Source organism: Leopardus geoffroyi, chromosome B2 (genome assembly GCF_018350155.1).
Source record: "Leopardus geoffroyi isolate Oge1 chromosome B2, O.geoffroyi_Oge1_pat1.0, whole genome shotgun sequence".
Lineage (NCBI taxonomy): Eukaryota > Metazoa > Chordata > Mammalia > Carnivora > Felidae > Leopardus > Leopardus geoffroyi.
This window is the reverse complement of record NC_059332.1, coordinates 18,761,365-18,781,102: the sequence shown is the minus strand read 5'-3', so window position 1 is coordinate 18,781,102 and position 19,738 is coordinate 18,761,365. Positions and strand designations below refer to the sequence as shown.

The 19,738-nt window shown below is 39.7% G+C and overlaps 1 protein-coding gene across 1 annotated transcript in view; it reads right to left on the bottom strand.

Moving 5' to 3' along the window:
• The window catches only part of LOC123609868, a 225,929-nt gene that overhangs the window by 144,803 nt on the left and 61,388 nt on the right, over positions 1-19,738 (bottom strand). The window contains exons 7-8 of the mRNA XM_045500895.1: positions 5,538-5,614; positions 2,134-2,257 (exon numbers count right to left, since the gene is read on the bottom strand). Coding sequence (XP_045356851.1) covers positions 2,134-2,257; positions 5,538-5,614 — 201 coding nt within the window. The remainder of the gene's footprint in view (positions 1-2,133; positions 2,258-5,537; positions 5,615-19,738) is intronic.

Here is a 19,738-nt window from a genome sequence, read left to right as displayed (position 1 = left end):
ATGTTTTTTTTTTCTACCCCTCCAGGTCTTTGCTGGACTGAAAATTAAGTTTACGTGAACAGATGAACTGGAGAAAGAAGCCAACGTTTTTTGACACGCACAAGGAGGCCCAATAATGAAAACGAGACATAAAGAAATGGCCAAGGAAAGCAGTTGTTAGACATGTTAGGAAGAAACAAAATAATGTTGCGAGAAAGAGACAGGATAAAGAAAATGGGTGTTTAAGAGTTTTAATTAGGAAGTAATTCCAAGCAAAATCTGGGCTGAGATTGTAGATCAGTAAAAAAAAAAATAATAATAATAATAACAAGCTTTCTACAGCGTTCTTCGCTTGAAAGTTCCAATGTCTGGTGATAAGGATGTCTTTTCACTTCTTAGTAAAGGGAGGGTACCTTTCATATGGGAGGTTTATTTCCTATTTTCAGGGGGACGGAGGAGGATCTGAGTGGTCTTGCACTGGCTGTCTTTCACGTAGCTTCAATTCAAAATAGTCCGTGTCCCCTTGTGGTACATTTGGGGCAGCCTGCCCTTGGTCCCTGTACCACCTCGATGAGTCAAGTCCAAAGTAGGTCAGATAAACCCTTCACCTGATAGATACTTTTATTCAATTGAAGCATGAGGTCAACTTACCCCATGGGCTTCCAAGGAGAGAAAAAAACAACCTAAAGGACGGAGTAGCATTTGTGTGTGCTTTAACCTAAAACTTAGCATACATTGTATGTAACTAAAGAACAGGAGTCAAGAATATTTTATGGGGCATTTGAACTTCATTGCTTACCTTCCACTCACAGGAATAGGCCATTTTCATTTTTAGGAATAGGCCATTTTCATTTTTAGCAAGTGCTGGAAAGTTTATCCAAATGGATAAGATTTTTTTAATGGACTTGTTTCAGATTAAACAAAAATTAAACTGGGATTATTAATAACTCAAATGTCATTAAGTCATGTTTTCTATACTCTCAAGTCCCAAATAGTCTTTGGAATCATTTGACCTCAAAGAATTCTCTATTACATTGTGCTTTAAGCAAAAAATAATGCCGTTCTTCGAAGCAGTTTACTGTACTCTCCTGGCTCCTGGAGTTAGTAGCTACCCATTAATCTGCAGCCAACGGTTAAGTACCTTTTAATCCTGCCTAGACTTTATTTTGTGAGCGATAATATATATTTCCATATAGATAGTATGCTTCTGGAATCAAATCACAGCTAAATAAACAGTGGAAGTTGCTAAACTTCTTTTGTTTTCTCACAGAAGTCATACTTAAAAACCAATCAGAATAACAATTATTTTTGGCTTAATTAGAAAATCTTAATTAACAATAAAGACTTAACCTTAATATGTTGGCTTCCAAAAATATTTTTTTTTTTAAAAAATTAACGCCATCTGAATAAATAAGACAAGCTCTTTAAACCTCAAGGCAGGATTACTGATGCAGGCAGACCGAGTTATTAAACACATTCTAAATTAAACGCCTCTATGAATTTTATACTGAAATATATTGTGATAGTTTTGCATGCCAAATGTGACATTTTGTATTTTAGATCCATCTTCTGTAGTAATTTTGGAAATGTCATACAAACAAAGATTTTGTCATTTACCAATGGAATTACTATGCATGGCCGCTTAGTCATTTCTTTGCTGGCTCTTGTGGTTGTTTCAAGTCAGCAAGCCATAAAAAATCTTTATCTCTCTGAAACACAGCAATTTGGAAGATAATCGAATGGTGACTAGGGGGCAGAAATGCCAGTCTGAGGAATTATACCACAATCTCTCTTGCATTTACAACCTTCCTCAAAGCGAGTGTCAGATGAGTAGGGACAGAAGACAGAAGATTCATCAAATCTCAAACCTGTCTCATTTGCATGGAGACAGTCCTGCCTCATTGTCTAGTGGGAACCCAGCCTGGCACTGTGCACACCGTTCTTGAGGAATTCCCAATGCTTTACAGTCGAGAATTTTAGCCCTTCTATTTGAGCGTAGAATTCTCCTCAAAAATATTTACCAAGACCTGTTGAAACTCTGTTTCTCTAGAGGGTCCCAGCAGGAGGAAAAGCCAACCAGGACAGCGAGCCAAGAGCCGTTGATCTCATTTCACATTTTTGCATCCGAGAAAAAGTCAGTCATGAGAGTCTCACCTTCCCACAAGGTCCTGCTGCTGCCGCCTTTGATTCGTGAGTTACGTCTGTGAGAGTACAGAGCTTGGCCGGCCTGTTTTCTTTCCAGACATCTCGATGTGCAATTAATGGTTGACTTGGCACTCTGCAGCGGGTACAAGAGGAGGGGAGATAAAAGGAAGAGAAATTGACAATGCGGATAATGAAAAGGTTTGCCTTTGGAACCACAACACAATTTGATGTTTTCCTTAAACATTGTGTCAGATTAACTGAGAATTAGATAAATACCACACAACTACCGTTGATTAAAGCTGGGGAGATGAGTAGCTTTTGAAATGTGATCTCCATAAAACTCAAGACTCCCTGTAGTCAATACTGATCTCCCAGTAATTAAAATGTGGCTCGTTTCAGAAATTACCGAAGATCAAATATTTGGTAAGACATTTTGCCACTTCATTTTCAGCCCCCCACTCCTTCAATCTTATAAACTGATGAAGAAACTTGGAAATAGAGGAATCGTTCAAATAGCTGAATAGCTGATATGACATAAACTTTTTATTTTTGTAATGCAATGGCCAGAAATCAAGATCTATTTCTACCTTCAAAATGTTCCCCAGGCTTTTTTTTTCCCTCCTGTTAACATTTACTGCCTTTATTTGAGATTCTTTTTTATGACTCACTTATTTATTTATTTATTCATTCATTCATTTATTTATTTATTTAATTTTTATTTTCTAACATTTGCCTGCGTTCCCAAATTCATTTGAATTAAGAAGGATCTTGTATTTCATTTCTCCTAACTTAAGCTTAATTCCATCAGCAGAGCCATCTGTGACAATGACTGTATCCCCACCAGAGGAATGGCCTTTTTGGATCTCACAGCTGATTTAGTTTCTTGTGATAGAAATGATTTCCCTTAATTTGGTTAGAGCTCCATTGACACAAGGGTTCATTAGGACACCATTTGCTGGCAATTCAATTTCAAATTAAATACACTTTGTTGTAAATTTTATTACTTTTAAACTACTGTATCTATTGTCTTTAATGGCCCTATTATACAGTTATGAAGGTAAACAGATTTCATTAGTAAACATCAAACATGATGTGTTAACCACAGTGAGATGGTTTCCTCAGTTTCTTTCTTTGTTCTTTTGACAAGCATTGTAAGGCACTCATGAAATATCTTAAAAACTTAATCTAAATAATTAGATGCTGAATTCATGATTATCATCCTAAAGGTAGGAGGAAGGTCCTTAGTTACAATCTTAGTTCTTTGTAATTAAAGGTTTCCTAAGAATACCTCCCTTAGTTAAAAAGAAACACAATGCACATCAAAAGGTTAATACACAGTTTTAACTCCTTATCAGGTATGTAGAGGTAAGTCTAGAGATTGGTGTCCCCTTGGAGTGAGTAGTCAGACCCTAGACCAGGAACCGGACCAGACATGAGCTCATTTTGAATTAGGTCCTGTGGCATATTATTACTCTCGGTTTCCCCTCATATACAATACTTATTACTTTTGTGATTATAGAAATATATGCTTATGTTTGCACATTATGCAAAATGTAATTGTATAAAAAGCCCCACAATAGTCATCCATTACTCCACGACCCTGATATAAACACTGATGAAATATTGAGGTCCGTTCCTCATAGCCAGGTAGCAAAATATACCTTTTTATTCTTTACAAAATAAGACTGATGATGTAAATACTATTTTGTAACCCATATTTACCACTTTGTACATTATAGGCATTTTCCATGTGACTCGATTTTTTTCCCCATGGCATAATCTCTTATTGTTGGATATTTAGGTTTGTTCCAACTCTCACTATTGTAAATGAGTCTGTAATTAACTCCCTTGCATATAATGTCCTGCAGACATCCCTGGCCATTTTCCTGGTCTGAAGTCCTAACACAGAAAAGTTGGGCGCTGGGAACATGCTACCCTATACCTCCGTGATACCACCTTGAGCACTGAATGACATCTCAGCAAAATACAATCTTGCCTGCTTGGCATGTTCCCTGAGGCACTGAATTGTCTTCACAGAGAGGCCCCACTCCAGCCGATACCTTATTTTCTCTGCTAGTCAGATTAGAAATTAAGTAAAATTACAATGAGCAAACAGCATTGATATATACAACAGGATTTCTCAACCTCTGCACTATTGACATTTTGAACCCCATAATCCTTTGTTGTAGAGGCTGCCTGTGCATTGTAGAATGTTTAGCAAGATCCCTGGCCCCCAACCACCAGATGCCATTAACAGACCCTTCCTTAGTCCCAGTCATGATAATAATAATAAAAAAAATGTCTCCAGGGGCGCCTGGGTGGCTCAGTCGGTTGAGCGTCCAACTTCAGCTCAGGTCATGATCTCACAGTCCCTGAGTTCGAGCCTGGCGTTGGTCTCTGTGCTGACAGCTCAGAGCGTGGAGCCTGCTTTGGATTCTATGTCTCCCTCTCTCTCTGCCCCTCCCCTGCTCATGCTCTGTCTCTGTCTCAAAAATAAATAAAAACATTTTTTTTTAAAAAGTCTCCAGACATTGCCAAATGTCTCTTGAGGCCAAAACTGATCCCTGTTGAGAAGCCCTGATATACAGTATTAACTAACACTTATGGGATGCCTAGCATGTTCAAGGTACTCTTTTGAAAACATTATATCGGGGCGCCTGGGTGGCTCAGTCGGTTAAGCATCCGACTTCAGCTCAGGTCACGATCTCGTGGTCCGTGGGTTCGAGCCCCGCGTCGGGCTCTGGGCTGACAGCTCAGAGCCTGGAGCCTGCTTCTGATTTGTGTCTCCCTCTCTCTCTGCCCCTCCCCCGTTCATGCTCTGTCTCTCTGTCCCAAAAATAAATAAACGTTGAAAAAAAAAATTTAAAAAAAAAAAGAAAACATTATATCTATTATTTCATTTAACCCTTCAGATAATCCAATGAGGTATTATTATTTCTACTTCACCGATGAACCGATGCTGGGGAATGTTGACCATCTTATTTGAGGTCACATGGTCATAAGGCATAAAAGCCTGAGATTCAAAGGGAGACCATCTACCTTGAGAGCCCCTCTGAACCCACACCCACCACTACTGCACGTCCTCTCCTGGCACAGAGAAACAGCAGGTGCCACAGCCTGATCTTGGAAGCTCCTACACTGGACCAAGAATTTAGATACTTCCTGAGAGGTAAGTAAGGCGTGGTTCCAAGCTACACTTCCATTACTATGATGGCCCCATCCCCAACAGTCATATAGGAATGGAGGGGCACAGATAAATTTCAGGAGGAAGGGAGGTCATGTCTCCCACAAACCTGATCCTTAAGGTGAATCCAACTCGGGCTGCTTGGTACCTATAACTGCCCCATATTTAACCTAGAGTGAAACAAACAAAATAAAATAAAATGCATTCAATCCACCATGAAGGAACGTACTTGTCAAATGTTTTGTCAGTGTTTAAACATGACATAGGAATGTACTGACTGAGTCCTTCCCCTCCACATTTCAGGTCCTGCATGGAAGAAAAAAGAAAGGAAATGAAATTGGTCAAAAAGAAACACTTGAAGCATTATATGTAGAAGTTGGTTTTTCTAAGACCTGGATATGCTACTATAAGGGTTGAGGTTCCAGGAGACAAATGAGAACATGGGACTTACACCTTTTGCAGCCACCTTTTATAGACTATGACTTTCCTAACTCTGCTTAGTTACTTTTGGCCAGGAAGGTGGAGAGAATTATAAAAACATTTTAAAAAGAGGAGAAATAATGGAGAGATGCAAAGCCAGCTTTTTTTAATGTTTATTTATTTTTGAGAGAGACAGTGCAAACGGGAGAAGGGCAGAGAGAGAGGGAGACACAGAATGTGAAGCAGGCTCCAGGTTCTGAGCCATCAGAACAGAGTCCAATGCAGGGAATGAACTCACGAACTGCAAGATCGTGAACTGAGCTGAAGTCAGACGCTTAACCAACTGAGCCACCCACGCGCCCTGAAAAACCAGCTTTCTTTGTCTCTGCTTCTCTCTCTCTCTCTCTCTCTCTCTCTCACACGCACACACACACACACACACTCACACACACACACACATGTGCCTGCATACACACCACACAATGGTACGGTTTAACAAAATGTAAATGGACATATGGCTGAATGTGTAGGATGCTAGAGATGTTAATAATAATTGTGATCGTGCAATTTATCATCCAATCCAGAACACTTGGGTAGTCAATGAGGAAACAATTATTCTAGGACAAACAGGCATAACTCAGGATTGCGCCATGCAAAATATAACACGCAGCAACCCTTCTAAGAATACTGATCCAGATGTTCTGAAAGGGTATCATATGGACAAATATCAACATATTTAGTGAAAGTGAATGATGAGGAAATGAAAGAGAGAGAAAGATCTCAGAATGGAAGCTGCTGTCCTTTGTAACCTAACCTTGGAAATGACAGAGCAGCACTTCTGCTACAGCCTATTGGCCACACAGATGAACCCGGATACAGTGGGGGATGGAACTATGAAAAGGTGCTAAGGGGAGGCCAGGATCCTGAGTCCCCAACAATGACGAAATCCAAACAAGCAAATGTTGGCAGTTCCTTGATTAAGTCTCAAGGTTGGAATGCTTCTCTATGGCTCTCAGCTCTGTCCTCTAGATGCCTGGTTCCACTCTTTGGATCTTCCCTGCTTTTTTTTTAATGAAAGGTAACCCACGTTTGCAGCTACATTTGGTTCTCAACCAACAGCTACATTTGGTTCTCAACCTGTTTTCTGCCAATAGAATTTGGGAGTCCAAAGACATCTTTATTTTGTTCTCTCTCAGTCTCTTTCTTTTTTTAAAATGTTTATTTATTTTGGGGGGGGGGTGGCACACAAGCTGGAGAGGGGCACAGAGAAAGGAACAGAAGCTCCAAAGCGGGCTTTGTACTGACAGCAGAGAGCCTGACGCAGGGCTCGAACTCACAAACCATGAGATCATGACCTGAGCTGAAGTCAGACACTTAACTGACTGAGCCACCCAGGTGCCCCTCTCTCGGTCTCTTTCAATCCAAGCAGGTGCTTTGTCTGCTTATCTAATTCCATTTAAAACTGTGTAGGTCTTCAGTGAATCTTAGTGGAGTCCAACTTGGTTAGACAAAAACCAAACCCACAAATCTCTTCAAGAGAAGACCTTCCCTACCACACGTTTCCACTGAGAGGATGCCATGTCATATATTGTGATTCTAGTAAGTAAATCTTCTAGTAAGTAAATTCTAGTAAGTAAATCTTCTCAACTTTATCACATAGTTTAGAAGGAGTTTCATAATAGCAATGTTAATGTGCATTTATTGAGCATTGACACTCATTGTACTAGGCCCTGTACTTTGTTCAGCCTCTTATTCTACAGATATTTATTATGGTTTTGCTTTATGCTAGACACTGTGCTAGAAGCCAGAAATACAGTGGTACACAAATATATACATTATACTTGACATTGTAAAACCATCTTTCTACTGGACATGATAAATAAAACAAACTTGAGAAATGAATAAAACAATGACAAGTATGATAACAATGGAAAATGCAGAGAAGAACCCAAAGAATAGTATAGAGAAGAATTTTAAGGGACAAGTTTGTGGGGGAAGGTTAGGAAAGATGGAAAAATTTTTTTAATGAGACTAGTAAAAAAATTGTTTAGCCATGCAAAGAGCAAAAGAAATTAATTGTTCCAGGCAGAAAGAACAGCATGTACAAAGGTCCTGAGGTAGGACATAGTTTTATAGAAAGGAAAGGAAAGGAAAGGAAAGGAAAGGAAAGGAAACGAAAGGAAAGGAAACGAAAGGAAAGGAAACGAAAGGAAAGGAAACGAAAGGAAAGGAAACGAAAGGAAGGAAAGAAGTTTGGCTGTGACCTAAGTATAGCCCCAGAGGAGAATACTGGGAACTGGGGTTAGAAATATAAATAGGAGCCAGACCTTGCTGGACATGAAGGTGATGTTAACCAATCTACATATTATGTGCAACTAGGAAGCCATTAGAAGGTTTAAGTAAATATCTGACCTATGTATAACCAGTGATGAAATTCTGAAACTATTAAATGCATGTTTATTTATTCCTCCCTCCAATAGATCACATTTCTCAGCAAAGTTCAGCTATGGTAACATTCAGCTTCAGATAACTGGAGAGGGAAAATGTCTTCTCAAGATGGAGAACATCAAAAAGAAGTCACAACCAGAAAGCAAGAGGCAGTGGGGACTCTTCCCCCCTTTTGCTCCACGTGGAGTGGGAACTGAAGAAGGAGGTAAAAGTAAGGAAATCAAGCAGCCAAGCGTGCACGTATGGTGGCTTCCTCCCACCTCATGCCCTCCTCTCCAAGGCAGAAATCCTGCAGGAACTGCAGATGTGTGTGACAATTTGAGGAGAAACCAAGCAACTGAAGGGTCATGCCAGACTTTCAGTTAAAATTCTGAGAGACATGAACCCCATGTTCCAACATAGCGGGCGTAAGGCTAGTTAACCAGTTAACCACATTACGCAAAATGGGAATTTTGTTGTGGTTAATCACCAAGAAAGCCCAAGTTCAGGGTCTGTATCAGAAAAAGTCCCAGTAGAAATGCGGGCATTCTCAAAATGAGATGATGACAAATGTTTTATCACAGAGCTATGGATTTAGGAGCAGGCTGATTCCACCATCAGGCGTGAAGGCATGAGGACACACAGCCATCACCAGATACTGGAAGGAGAGTCATATAAAGTCATCTCTCTTGAGTAGAACAGAGACCCTGGGTGGAGGGACAGAGCCAGCTCAATGCAGCCTTGACCTCACAAGGAGGAGGGAGGAGCTAACTATTATATGACTTCTCTCTTCTCTCCTTCTTAACCCTTAACAAGACTCCCCATTGATGGAAAGCAACCAGAAGCATAGGGTACAGGAGCCCTACAGGTGTGGCCTCACACTTTAGTCTTGTGTGACAGAAAACGTGGCACATTTAGACTCGCAAGTTTACCAAGGAGCAAATGGTGTATGTAGAAGCAACCTACAGGGCGAACCACTTGACTCAGCTATGAAGCCTTGCTGATGAACTGAATGAGGAAGACGAGGGGAAATGAAAAACGAAAAACCAATTTGAGATTTCTGGCCTAAGTAAATCAATGGTCTGTGGTGCCATTTACTGAGAAAGGAAAGGTGGGGCAGGCAATGCAAACACAGTTTTGAGGAACGAAATACAAGCTTCAGTGCAGTGTTTTTGTGATATCCACGTGGCAACGGTAAGTAGGAGTGAACTACGTGAGTCTGACAGTAACAGAAGCGATCAGAGCTTCTGGTTCTCACCAGCAAGACGATGGCATTTAGGTGACGGGAATTAATGAAGCCACCTTGCGAGGCACTTCTAAGCACTTTTGTAGGCACTACGTCGTTTGATTCTTGCAACAGCCCTCTAATGCATGCACTCTGAGCGTCACACTTATTTTGCAGATGGGTAAACTGAGGCTCAGAGACCTTGAGCTTCCAGTACCTGGTGGAGACTGGAGACAGCTCTCTGTGGTTCCAGAGCTCAGTCTTTTTTCTTTTTTAAATGTTTGTTTATTTTTGAGAGAGAGTGCGAGTGGGGGAGGGGCAGAGAGAGGGGGAGACACAGAGTCCAAAGCAGGCTCCAGGCTCCACACTGGCAGCACAGAGCCCCACACGGGCTCCAACCCGGGAACCGTGAGATCATGACCTGAGCCCGAGTCAGTCGCTTAACTGACAGAGCCACCCAGGCGCCCCAACAAAGACCCATCTTAATCCACGTAATTGGCCCTGCACATAGTCACATTGCCTTTTTAGACGTTACATGCACAGGGTGACAGTTTTTTCACTCACTTCACTCCATATAGTTTCTATTATTAGCCCATGATCAAATCAACATCCTTGTGCCAACAATTAAGGCTTGCATCGATGGATGTGTATGGTCCTTTGGAAAGGCGTGCAGAGAGCTAAACAGTAAAACTTTATTAAAACTTAGGAAATTTTCCTTTGCACCAACCATTTTCCAAAAAAGACCAAACAGGGCAAGCATGGTTTGCAAAGATGATGAATTCCCTCACGGAGCCAACTATTTTCAAATCCTCTCAAGGACTCCGGAAGCACGGACGATTTATTAACGGTGAGCTAATTAAAAGGTATCACTTCATTAAGGAAGATTTTACCCCCAACTTTATTATGTAACAATTATTTCTTGCCGCTTTAGTCATATATCTGCTTTTAGAGAAAAATAATTCTTGTGTGTGTGTGTGTGTGTGTGTGTGTGTGTGTAGAATTTGTTTCAAAATATTTTGCCACCCAGACTGTCCACCATATCCTATTAGTCTGAACAAGGGATGGTTTGTTATAATTGGGGATTACACAGGGAACAGTTTGGCAAGAATTACTAAAGAATAATAGGCAATAATGCCTTGGAAAACTTGGGGTGCCTGGGTGGCTCAGTCAGTTAAGCGTCCGACTTCGGCTCAGGTCATGATCTCACAGTTTGTGAGTTCCAGCTCCGCGTCAGGCCCTGTGCTGACAGCTCAGAGCTTGGAGCCTGCTTTGGATTCTGTGTCTCCCTCTCTCTCTGCCCCTCCCCCGTTCATGCTCTGTCTCTCTTTGTCTCAAAAATAAATAAAACATTTTTAAAAATTTAAGAAAAATAATACCTTAGAAAACTTAAATAGCTTAATCTTGCCAGATGAAACTCATAATAACATTTAAGTACTTTAAACTCTGTATTATGTTTCTCAAATATCAGAGTGAAGAGTGAGGATACACTATGGTTAACAAAACAAACAAACAAACAAAAAACTCCCGGAAGCCTTTTTCCAAATACAGAGCATCCTTGAGGAGCTTGACACACTGTGATATGGACTATCTGCTCCATATTGGCTACAAGAATTATGCCTTTTTAACTTTTGCATCTGCTACTTAAAAAGACAGAAAACATAAAACTCTCCAAAAAGAAACAAAATAAGAAAAAAAATCTGTGGTCATGTACAACATGTACAAATATAGAAGTGAAGGTCATGTACAATATTTGATCAAGAAACAATGAAAGTTGTCTTTGTCTTTCCATTCTTCACATCTTCTACTTAAAGCCCTTGGGAGTCAGATCCCAGACCCTTATAAGAATGGGTTTTCTAGGGGCGCCTGGGTGGCTCAGTCGGTTAAGCATCCAACTTCGGCTCAGGTCATGATCTCACGGTTTGCAAGTTCGAGCCCCGAGTCAGGCTCTGCGCTGACAGCTCGGAGCCTGGGGCCTGTTTTGGATTCTGTGTCTCCCTCTCTCTCTCTGCCCCTCCTCTGCTCATGCTCTGTCTCCATCTGTCTCAAAAATAAATAAAACATTTAAAAAAATTAAAAAAGAATGGGTTTTCTATTAATATGTAGGGGAATATAACAATTTTGGAGACATGAGTTGAGAAAGAAAGAACATTTAAATTTAAATTTCTAAGAAACATAAAATCAAATATGCAGGAAGTATTTGGTATGATCCAGAGTAAGGAAGATACTGAGAAGTAGCTGAGGAATAATGCGTCACTTTACAAACTCGTGAAAACTTTCCTAACATACCAATTTCCTAAATTTATTTAATTTTCAAAGTATTTTTAATAACTGCCTTATTGAGATGTATTTCAGAGTCGTGAGGGAAAAATGGTTCTGATGTTAAATATAAAATCATGCCTTTGAAAACTAAAATAATAAAATAAATAAAATCATGCCTTTGGCTTTTCAAGTAGAGGAAAGTGTCTACCAATGACCTAATACCGTGAAAACTGTTTCTACATGTACCCTGTCATTTAGAAGAAGCTATTTAAGATAACAAAATAATTGCAGTTGGTCAAAGCAAGTTCTATTTATGGAAGAATTACGGCTAATAAATTTAGACAAAATGGTAGAATATAAAGTCATCATCTTGCAATTCTTAATGAATTATTTCTGGCAAGAATTATCAATTGACATAAAGCCGTCAAAAGTGACTGGTTGATGAGGAAGTGAATACTGTTTGATACCCAAGTAATCACACAGACTTTTTAATTTCAAAGGGAAAATCACAGATGAGTCACGATACCATCACCAGAAACCAACAACCAATTTTAGCATCAAAAATGAAGCAATCAATGACCGGATATTATTCATCTCTAGATATATCAAAATACGGACTTCACCGTATTGTCTCTGATGTACTCCAGTCAAAGATATTCATCTTGCACTCGACCAGCACTTTTAGAACAGCTTCCATAATATTGGAATATCTGTCAGCTCAGAGCCTGGAGCCTGCTTCCGATTCTGTGTCTCCCTCTCTCTCCGCCCCTCCCCTGCTTGCACTCTGTCTCTCTCTCTCTCAGAAATAAATAAACATAAACGTTAAATATATATATGTGTATATATATACATATATATATATGCATATATATACATATATACACACATATATTTATATATGTGTATTTAAAGCATCATCCCCCAAATAATCCCATCATCTGCATAAATCTCCAAAATTTTGTTGGAAATTGTGGCAGTACAGTAAGAATTGGGACTCGACAAAAACTTGTCATTAAAAAATCACATCTTTTTTAAAAATTTTTTAATGTTTATTCATTTTTGAGAGAGAGACAGAGTGCGAGTGGGGAGGGGCAGAGAGAGAGGGAGACACAGAATCCGAAGCAGGCTCCGGGCCCTGAGCTGTCGGCACAGAGCCTGACCCGGGGCTTGAACCAGTGGACCACGAGATCATGACCTGAGCCGAAGTGGGACACTTAACTGACTGAGCGACCCCAAATCACATCATTAATAGTTAAAATAATTTGTTTTTATCCGAGTACAGTTGACACACAATGTGACATTACTTTCGGGTGCACAGCATAGTGACTCCACAAGTTTATATGCTTTGCTATGCTCATCACCATATGTCACCATACAATGCTATTCCTTCATATTCACAGAATCTCAAAGCCGATGATGTAAATTTCAGCCCACTAATTACCTTAGGGACACTGGAGTTAGGAAGTAGCAGCAATAGGAAAAAAAAAAGTGACAAAAAAATCTCCAGGTGGTTTTTCCACTATAAAAAATTATATTTTCTAAAATGAAGCCACTTAATATAAATGGGGGAAAGAAAGCATTCTGAGGAGCTTTCTTTAACAGTTAAACAATTTTTCCACCAGTATTAAATTTATGTGGGCATTTTCAAATGTACGAATTATTTGGGGCACTCTATCTGTCTCCCCTTTTGCACGGATGTCATTCACCTTCCTAAGGCCTTCTTAATATTTTATATTACTTTCATCAACAGTTATCGAATGCTTGATGTTCCCTGGGAATGAGCAGGCCGACAGTCCAACATGGGGGGACTTATCACAGAACAAGGAGAATCACTGAGAAGCTTCAAGTAAGGAGAGCTTTTCAATGAAGTAATAGAACTAAACTATGGAGCAAGGTGAACACAAGAATAAAAAACAGACTCCTCAAAAGCATACACGGAGATAATTTATAAGTTATTTTATAGAACCAGGTAAAATCTTTATGTTTTTCAATTTAGTTATTTAAATTCAGATTAGTTAACATACAATGAATTACTAGTGTCAGGAGTAGAGCCCAGTGATTCATCACTCACATACAACACCCAGTCGTCATCCTGAAAAGTGGCCTCCGTAAGGCCCATCCCCCATTTAGCCCATCCCCCCTCACCTACCCTCCAGCAACCAACTGTTTGTTCTCTGACTGACTTATTTCGCTGTGACATAATACACTCCATCCACATTGTTGCAAATGGTGAGATTTCATTATTTTTGATTGCCAAAAGTATTCCATTGTGATTGGCTATTGTTTTTATTTTATTTTGATGTTTATTCATTTTGAGAGAGACAGAGACCGAATGCGAATAAGGGAGGGACAGAGAGAGAAAGGGAGACACAGAATCCGAAGCAGGCTCCAGGTTCTGAGCTGTCAGCACAGAACCGGACGCGGGGCTTGAACTCACGAACTGCGAGATCATGACCTGAGATGAAGTCCGTCACTCAACCGACTGAGCCACCCAGGCGCCCCTGGATTGGCTATTGTTGATAGTGCTGCTATAAACATTGGGACGCATGTGCTCCTTCAAATCAGCATTTTTGTATCCTTTGGATAAATACCTTGTAGTGCCATTGCTGGGTCATAGGGTAGATCTATTTTTAGCTTTTTTAGGAATCTCCATACTGTTTTCCAGAGTGGCTGCACCAGTTTGCATTCCCACCAACAGTGCAGGATTTCTCATCCTCGCCAACATCTGTTGTTTCCTCAATTGTTAATTTTCGGCATGTTGACAGGTCTGAGGTGGCATCTCATTATCGTTTTGATTTGTATTTCTCTGATGATGAGTGAGCACCTTTTCATGTACCTGTTGGTCATCTGGATGTCTCCTTTCGAAAACATCTATTCATGTCTTCTGCCCATTTCTTCACTGGATTGTTTCTTGGGTGTTGAGTTTGTTAAGTTCTTTATAGATTTTGGATACCAACCCTTTATCCGATATGTCATTTGCAAATATCTTCTCCCATTCCACAGGTTATCTTTTAGTTTTCTTGATTTTTTTCCTTCACTATGCAGAAGCTTTTTATCTTGATGAGGTCTCAATAGTTCATTTTTTGTTTTTACTTCCCTTGCTTCTGAAGACATATCTAGAAAGAAGTTGCTGCAGCTGAGGTCAAAGAGGTTGTGCCCTGTTTTCTCCTCTAGGACTTTGATGGTTTCCTGTCTCACATTTAGGTCTTTCATCCATTTTGAATTTATTTTTGTGTGTGGTGTAAGAAAGCGGTCAGGTTCATTCTTTGGCAGGTTTTTTATAGAAACAGATAAAATCTTTACTTTTTTAAGCTTATTTATTTATTGTGAGAGAGCGCGCACAAACAAGGGAGGGGCAGAGAGAAAGGGAGAGAGAGAGAGAGAGAGAGAATCCCAACCAGGCTCTGCACTGTCAGCACAGAGTCTGACACAGGGCTGAAGGACACAAACCGTGAGATCATGACCTGAGCCAAAACCAAGAGTCAGATGCTTAACTGAGCCACCCAGGTGCCCAAGCCAGGTTAAATCTTAATAGGACCCTCCGGTATCTGTACCAAATAAACAAGAGTCACTTGAAATAATGGTGAGACATTTTACACATACACAGACACACACACACACACACACACACACACACACACGTATGTTCTGCTCTTTCAATGCCTTAATTTCGCATAAAATGACATTTACATTTTAGGAGCTAAACAAGTATTCTTTAATTTTAAGTTAGGGTGCCTAAATGGCACAACCAGTTAAACATCAGGCTCTTGACTTTGGCTTAGCTTAAGATCTCACAGTCATGGGATCGAGCCCTACAACAAATCCCACATCGTCCCTGGGTCGTTCTCCACACTGAGCACAGAGACTGCTTGGGATTTTCTCTCTCTCTCCCTCTCTCTTTGCCCCTCCACCACTGTGCGCACACACTCTCTCTTTTTCTCTCTCTCAAAATAAATAAAGATTTTTTTCAAAAAACATTAAGTTAGCATATATTTCTAAGTTCCTATCATGTAGAGGCTATAAGAAAAAGCCCTTGTCCATAAGAAAATTGCGATTAAGTTTGCAATAAAATACATTTGAATAATGATACAATGTACTGTAAGATCAAAAACAGATAAAATGGGAAATTCTTAATGAATAAAGATACTGAATGATTTATATACGATTTCATAGCTAATATTTTTGTTACACATAATAGTTGTGACATGGTAGGTATGATGTGAATTACTGACACTGATACCCTGAGAGTTTCAATGACTTGTCTAAGACCACATATGACATAAGACTTGGAGGCTATTTGAACCCATTACTCTTTGACTCCAAAACACAAGTTTGCCCACCATCCCATGATGCCTCCCTCAAAATATAATTAACTGGACAGGGACACCTGTGAGAAACTAGTTAAGGCTTTTGACCAAGGAAGTAAAATGATCAGTTATACCTTAAGCACTAATTCTGGAATGGATAAGAGCAAAGAGAGAAGAGAAACCAGGAGAACAGCTAAGCTTTTGTTAAAGTGCCTTACGTGCTTTAGTAAGAAGCCTTTTGCTAATATTTGCACAACTGTTCAGCAAGGAATGAAGTGTTATATTTAAAAAAATGTATTTATGCCGAATTGTGATGTTTTCTTTTAATCACTTGGGGAGGGAAGTAACTGGAAAAAAACAGATATTTACATATCTCTATCTTAGTTAAGAGTTTTAGGAAAACAGTATCTTCTGCAATTTCAGTAATTTCGGTAATTTCAGGCGAGTCCAAACAGCATGGGTTTTAGAATAGAATTCACATTTTTTTCCTTCCTCCACAGCCTGTCCCACCCTTTCTCATTCTTAACAATCTTGCATTTCTAGTCCCCACCCTTCATCAAACAGTCCTTCAAAAATTATATATTCATGCAAAAATTATGGTATCTCAAATCATTCAAAATTTTTACAAGTAGCTATGATCACAATACATGCTAAAAGAAGAGGTAAAATGACAGTTTTAGGGAGAAGGGAGAAAAAGAACGTAAGGAATAAAACCATTCCACACAAGAAGGGGCGCTCCAGGCGGCTCAGTTGCTTAAGTGTCCCACTACGGCTCAGGTCATGATCTCACGGCTGGTGGGTTCAAGCCCCACATCGGGCTCTGTGCTAACAGCTCGGAGCCTGGAGCCTGTTTCAGATTCTGTGTCTCCCTCTCTCTCTGCTCCTCCCCTCTCATGCTCTGTCTCTATCTTTCTCAAAAATAAACATTAAAATAATAATAATAAAAAAACCCCACACAAATCAAAAAACCATTCCCCACAAGGAAAGCTGAAAAACTATTTTAGTCCATAAATTGGACCATAGATTGGAAATAAATATCTCTAAAAAATTACAAGAGGTGGATTAGTGTTCTTAAAATATGAATATTTCCCAGCTGCCCACAGGAGTCTTCAGGTTCAGGAAGCTGAGGCCAACCCCGCCCACTCCTAGGCTGGGACATCTGATCCAGGACTGAGCCGATCAACATGATCTCAGGTCGGAGCCCACTGAGGATTCAGAGATCGAACACAAGGCCTACAATGTCCAATCAGATGGAAGTACAGGGCATTTGAAACATTGAGTAAAGAAAAAAAAAAAAAAAACCTCGCATACGAATGTTAGCAGACTAAAGGCAATCTTTTTATTTCTTCATTCAATGACAATGGCAGTGTCTATCCATTGTTTGACAATGAGTGCTAAATTATGTTGGAATATGACCTTGAGGCAAATAAACAGATTAAAACAGGCTCGGAGAATTATAAAAGGTCCTGGGTGGCTCAACTCTTCTGATTTCTCTTGACCCAACTGCAGTGAGGTGATTACTAGAGAGGACATCCACCCTGTAAGGAGAGAGACCCATGCTCTGTGCAACCAGAATGCCTCAGTTCTATAGCTCTGGCCATATTTGATTTCTCCTTTATTTTTTGTTCCACCTTGGATTCCATAATACTTAATTTTAAGGTTTTACCCTTCATTTCAGAAAAATAAAATATCTTCCAAGATTTGCTATGTATTTTGGATTACACACACACACACACACACACACACACACACATGCACACACAAAATGGACAAACTACCTTTAGTTTCTGCTCCTTAATTACCTTAATTAATATATTTCTCCAGGCCATGAAGTGAGGTCTTCTTCAAGTGGATGAGATTATGGATAACCCCACATAAACTTACATCACGATGTTGTTTCCTTATCAATTCTCATATTTCTCTATTTTTTTAATGTTTATTTACTTTTGAGAGAGAGAGGCAGACTGCGAGTGGGGAAGGGGAAGAGAGAGAGGGAGACACAGAATCCGAAGCAGGCTCCAGGCTCTGAGCTGTCAGCACAGAGCCCAACGCGGGGCTCAACCCCACAAACCGAGAGATCATGGCCTGAGCCGAAGTCAGACGCTGAACCGATTGAGCCTCCCAGGCATCCCAATTCTCACATTTCTTTAAACTCTACATGCCTGGGTATGTATATTTGAATAATCTAAACTGAAAGCATTAAACAAATTAACATGAGGGGCACCTGGGTGGCTCAGTGGGTTCAGCATCTGACTTTGGCTCAGGCCATGATCTCATGGTTTGTGGGTTCGAGCCCTGCGTTGGGTTCTGTGCTGTCAGCTTGGATACTTAAGCCTCTTCAGATTCTGTGTGTGTGTCTCTCTCTGCCCCTCCCATGCTCATGCTCTGTCTCTCTCTCTCAGAAAATAAACGAAAGAAAGAAAGAAAGAAAGAAAGAAAGAAAGAAAGAAAGAAAGAAGCAAATTAACATGCAAAATGCACAATGTATTCCTTTGATTCCAATTCTCTATGTGATAATTCCATTTGATCTAGAGCAATAGAGTTACAGAAAATGGGATGTCTATATTTGTTTTTCCAGGAATAATTAATTCAACTTTATTAATCATCCACTGGGGACACTGAGTACATTAACATTTAAAACAAAAATTCACATTTTCCTCCCATTAATCTTGGTTTGTTAAGCTGTCAGAGATCTCACTTGATAGAGATTTGGGTTGAGCAGATGTTCTATTCTTCTCCGTCTCAATATGAATTTGTTGCATCACTTACTTTTCGCTAACAACTAGCTATTAGTTCTATTGCTTCATAGAGTGGGCACCATACCTAGGTCAACTAGGTTCAAATTCCAGGCCACTCTTATGATTTGTGTGACCAAGTTCCTGAATATCTCTGAGCCTTAGTTTCCTCACCTGTAACGTGTGAATGGTAACATTTATCTGCCTTATAATATGAGCAATAAATCAGTTAAGATATATAAAATACTCAGAATAGGTCGTAACACTTTGTAAATAAAAAAAATCTATGTCTAATTTAATTATTCATCGTTACTATATTGTCTGTAACACTTGGTAATATTGGGTGCTCTGTAAATGTATATTTACATATATAAATACACATGAATACATATATACTTATATTTAAAAGATTACATATATGTATGAGATATATATGTGGGTATATGTGTATGTATAGGTATATATATATTATATGTAATATACATATATATATTTGTGTGTGTGTGTGTGTGTAGGCTCTTCTGTTGTTGTTACTCGATTTATTTTCCTTGTTTTCACATGGTAAGATGAGTAGAGGGTTATGAATGAATGAATAAAGTCTTTCCCACTAATCACAATGCCTACTGAACATAATATCATGTTATACACTTGTGCTTTCTGGGCTAATCTTTTTAAAAAAATTTTTTTTCAACGTTTATTTATTTTTGGGACAGAGAGAGACAGAGCATGAACGGGGGAGAGGCAGAGAGAGAGGGAGACACAGAATCGGAAACAGGCTCCAGGCTCTGAGCCATCAGCCCAGAGTCCGACGCGGGGCTCGAACTCACGGACCGCGAGATCGTGACCTGGCTGAAGTCGGACTTAACCGACTGCGCCACCCAGGCGCCCCTGGGCTAATCTTAACTAAGGAACAATTACGTTCAGAATCTGGCAGGGTCTTCAGTTTGGAAAATAACAAACCATTGAGGGAAAAGATCTTAATAAAGGTTTTTGATGGATCTACCAGTCTTTAAAAAAAAAAAAAAAAAAAGAAGAAGAAGAAGAAGAAGAAGCATTT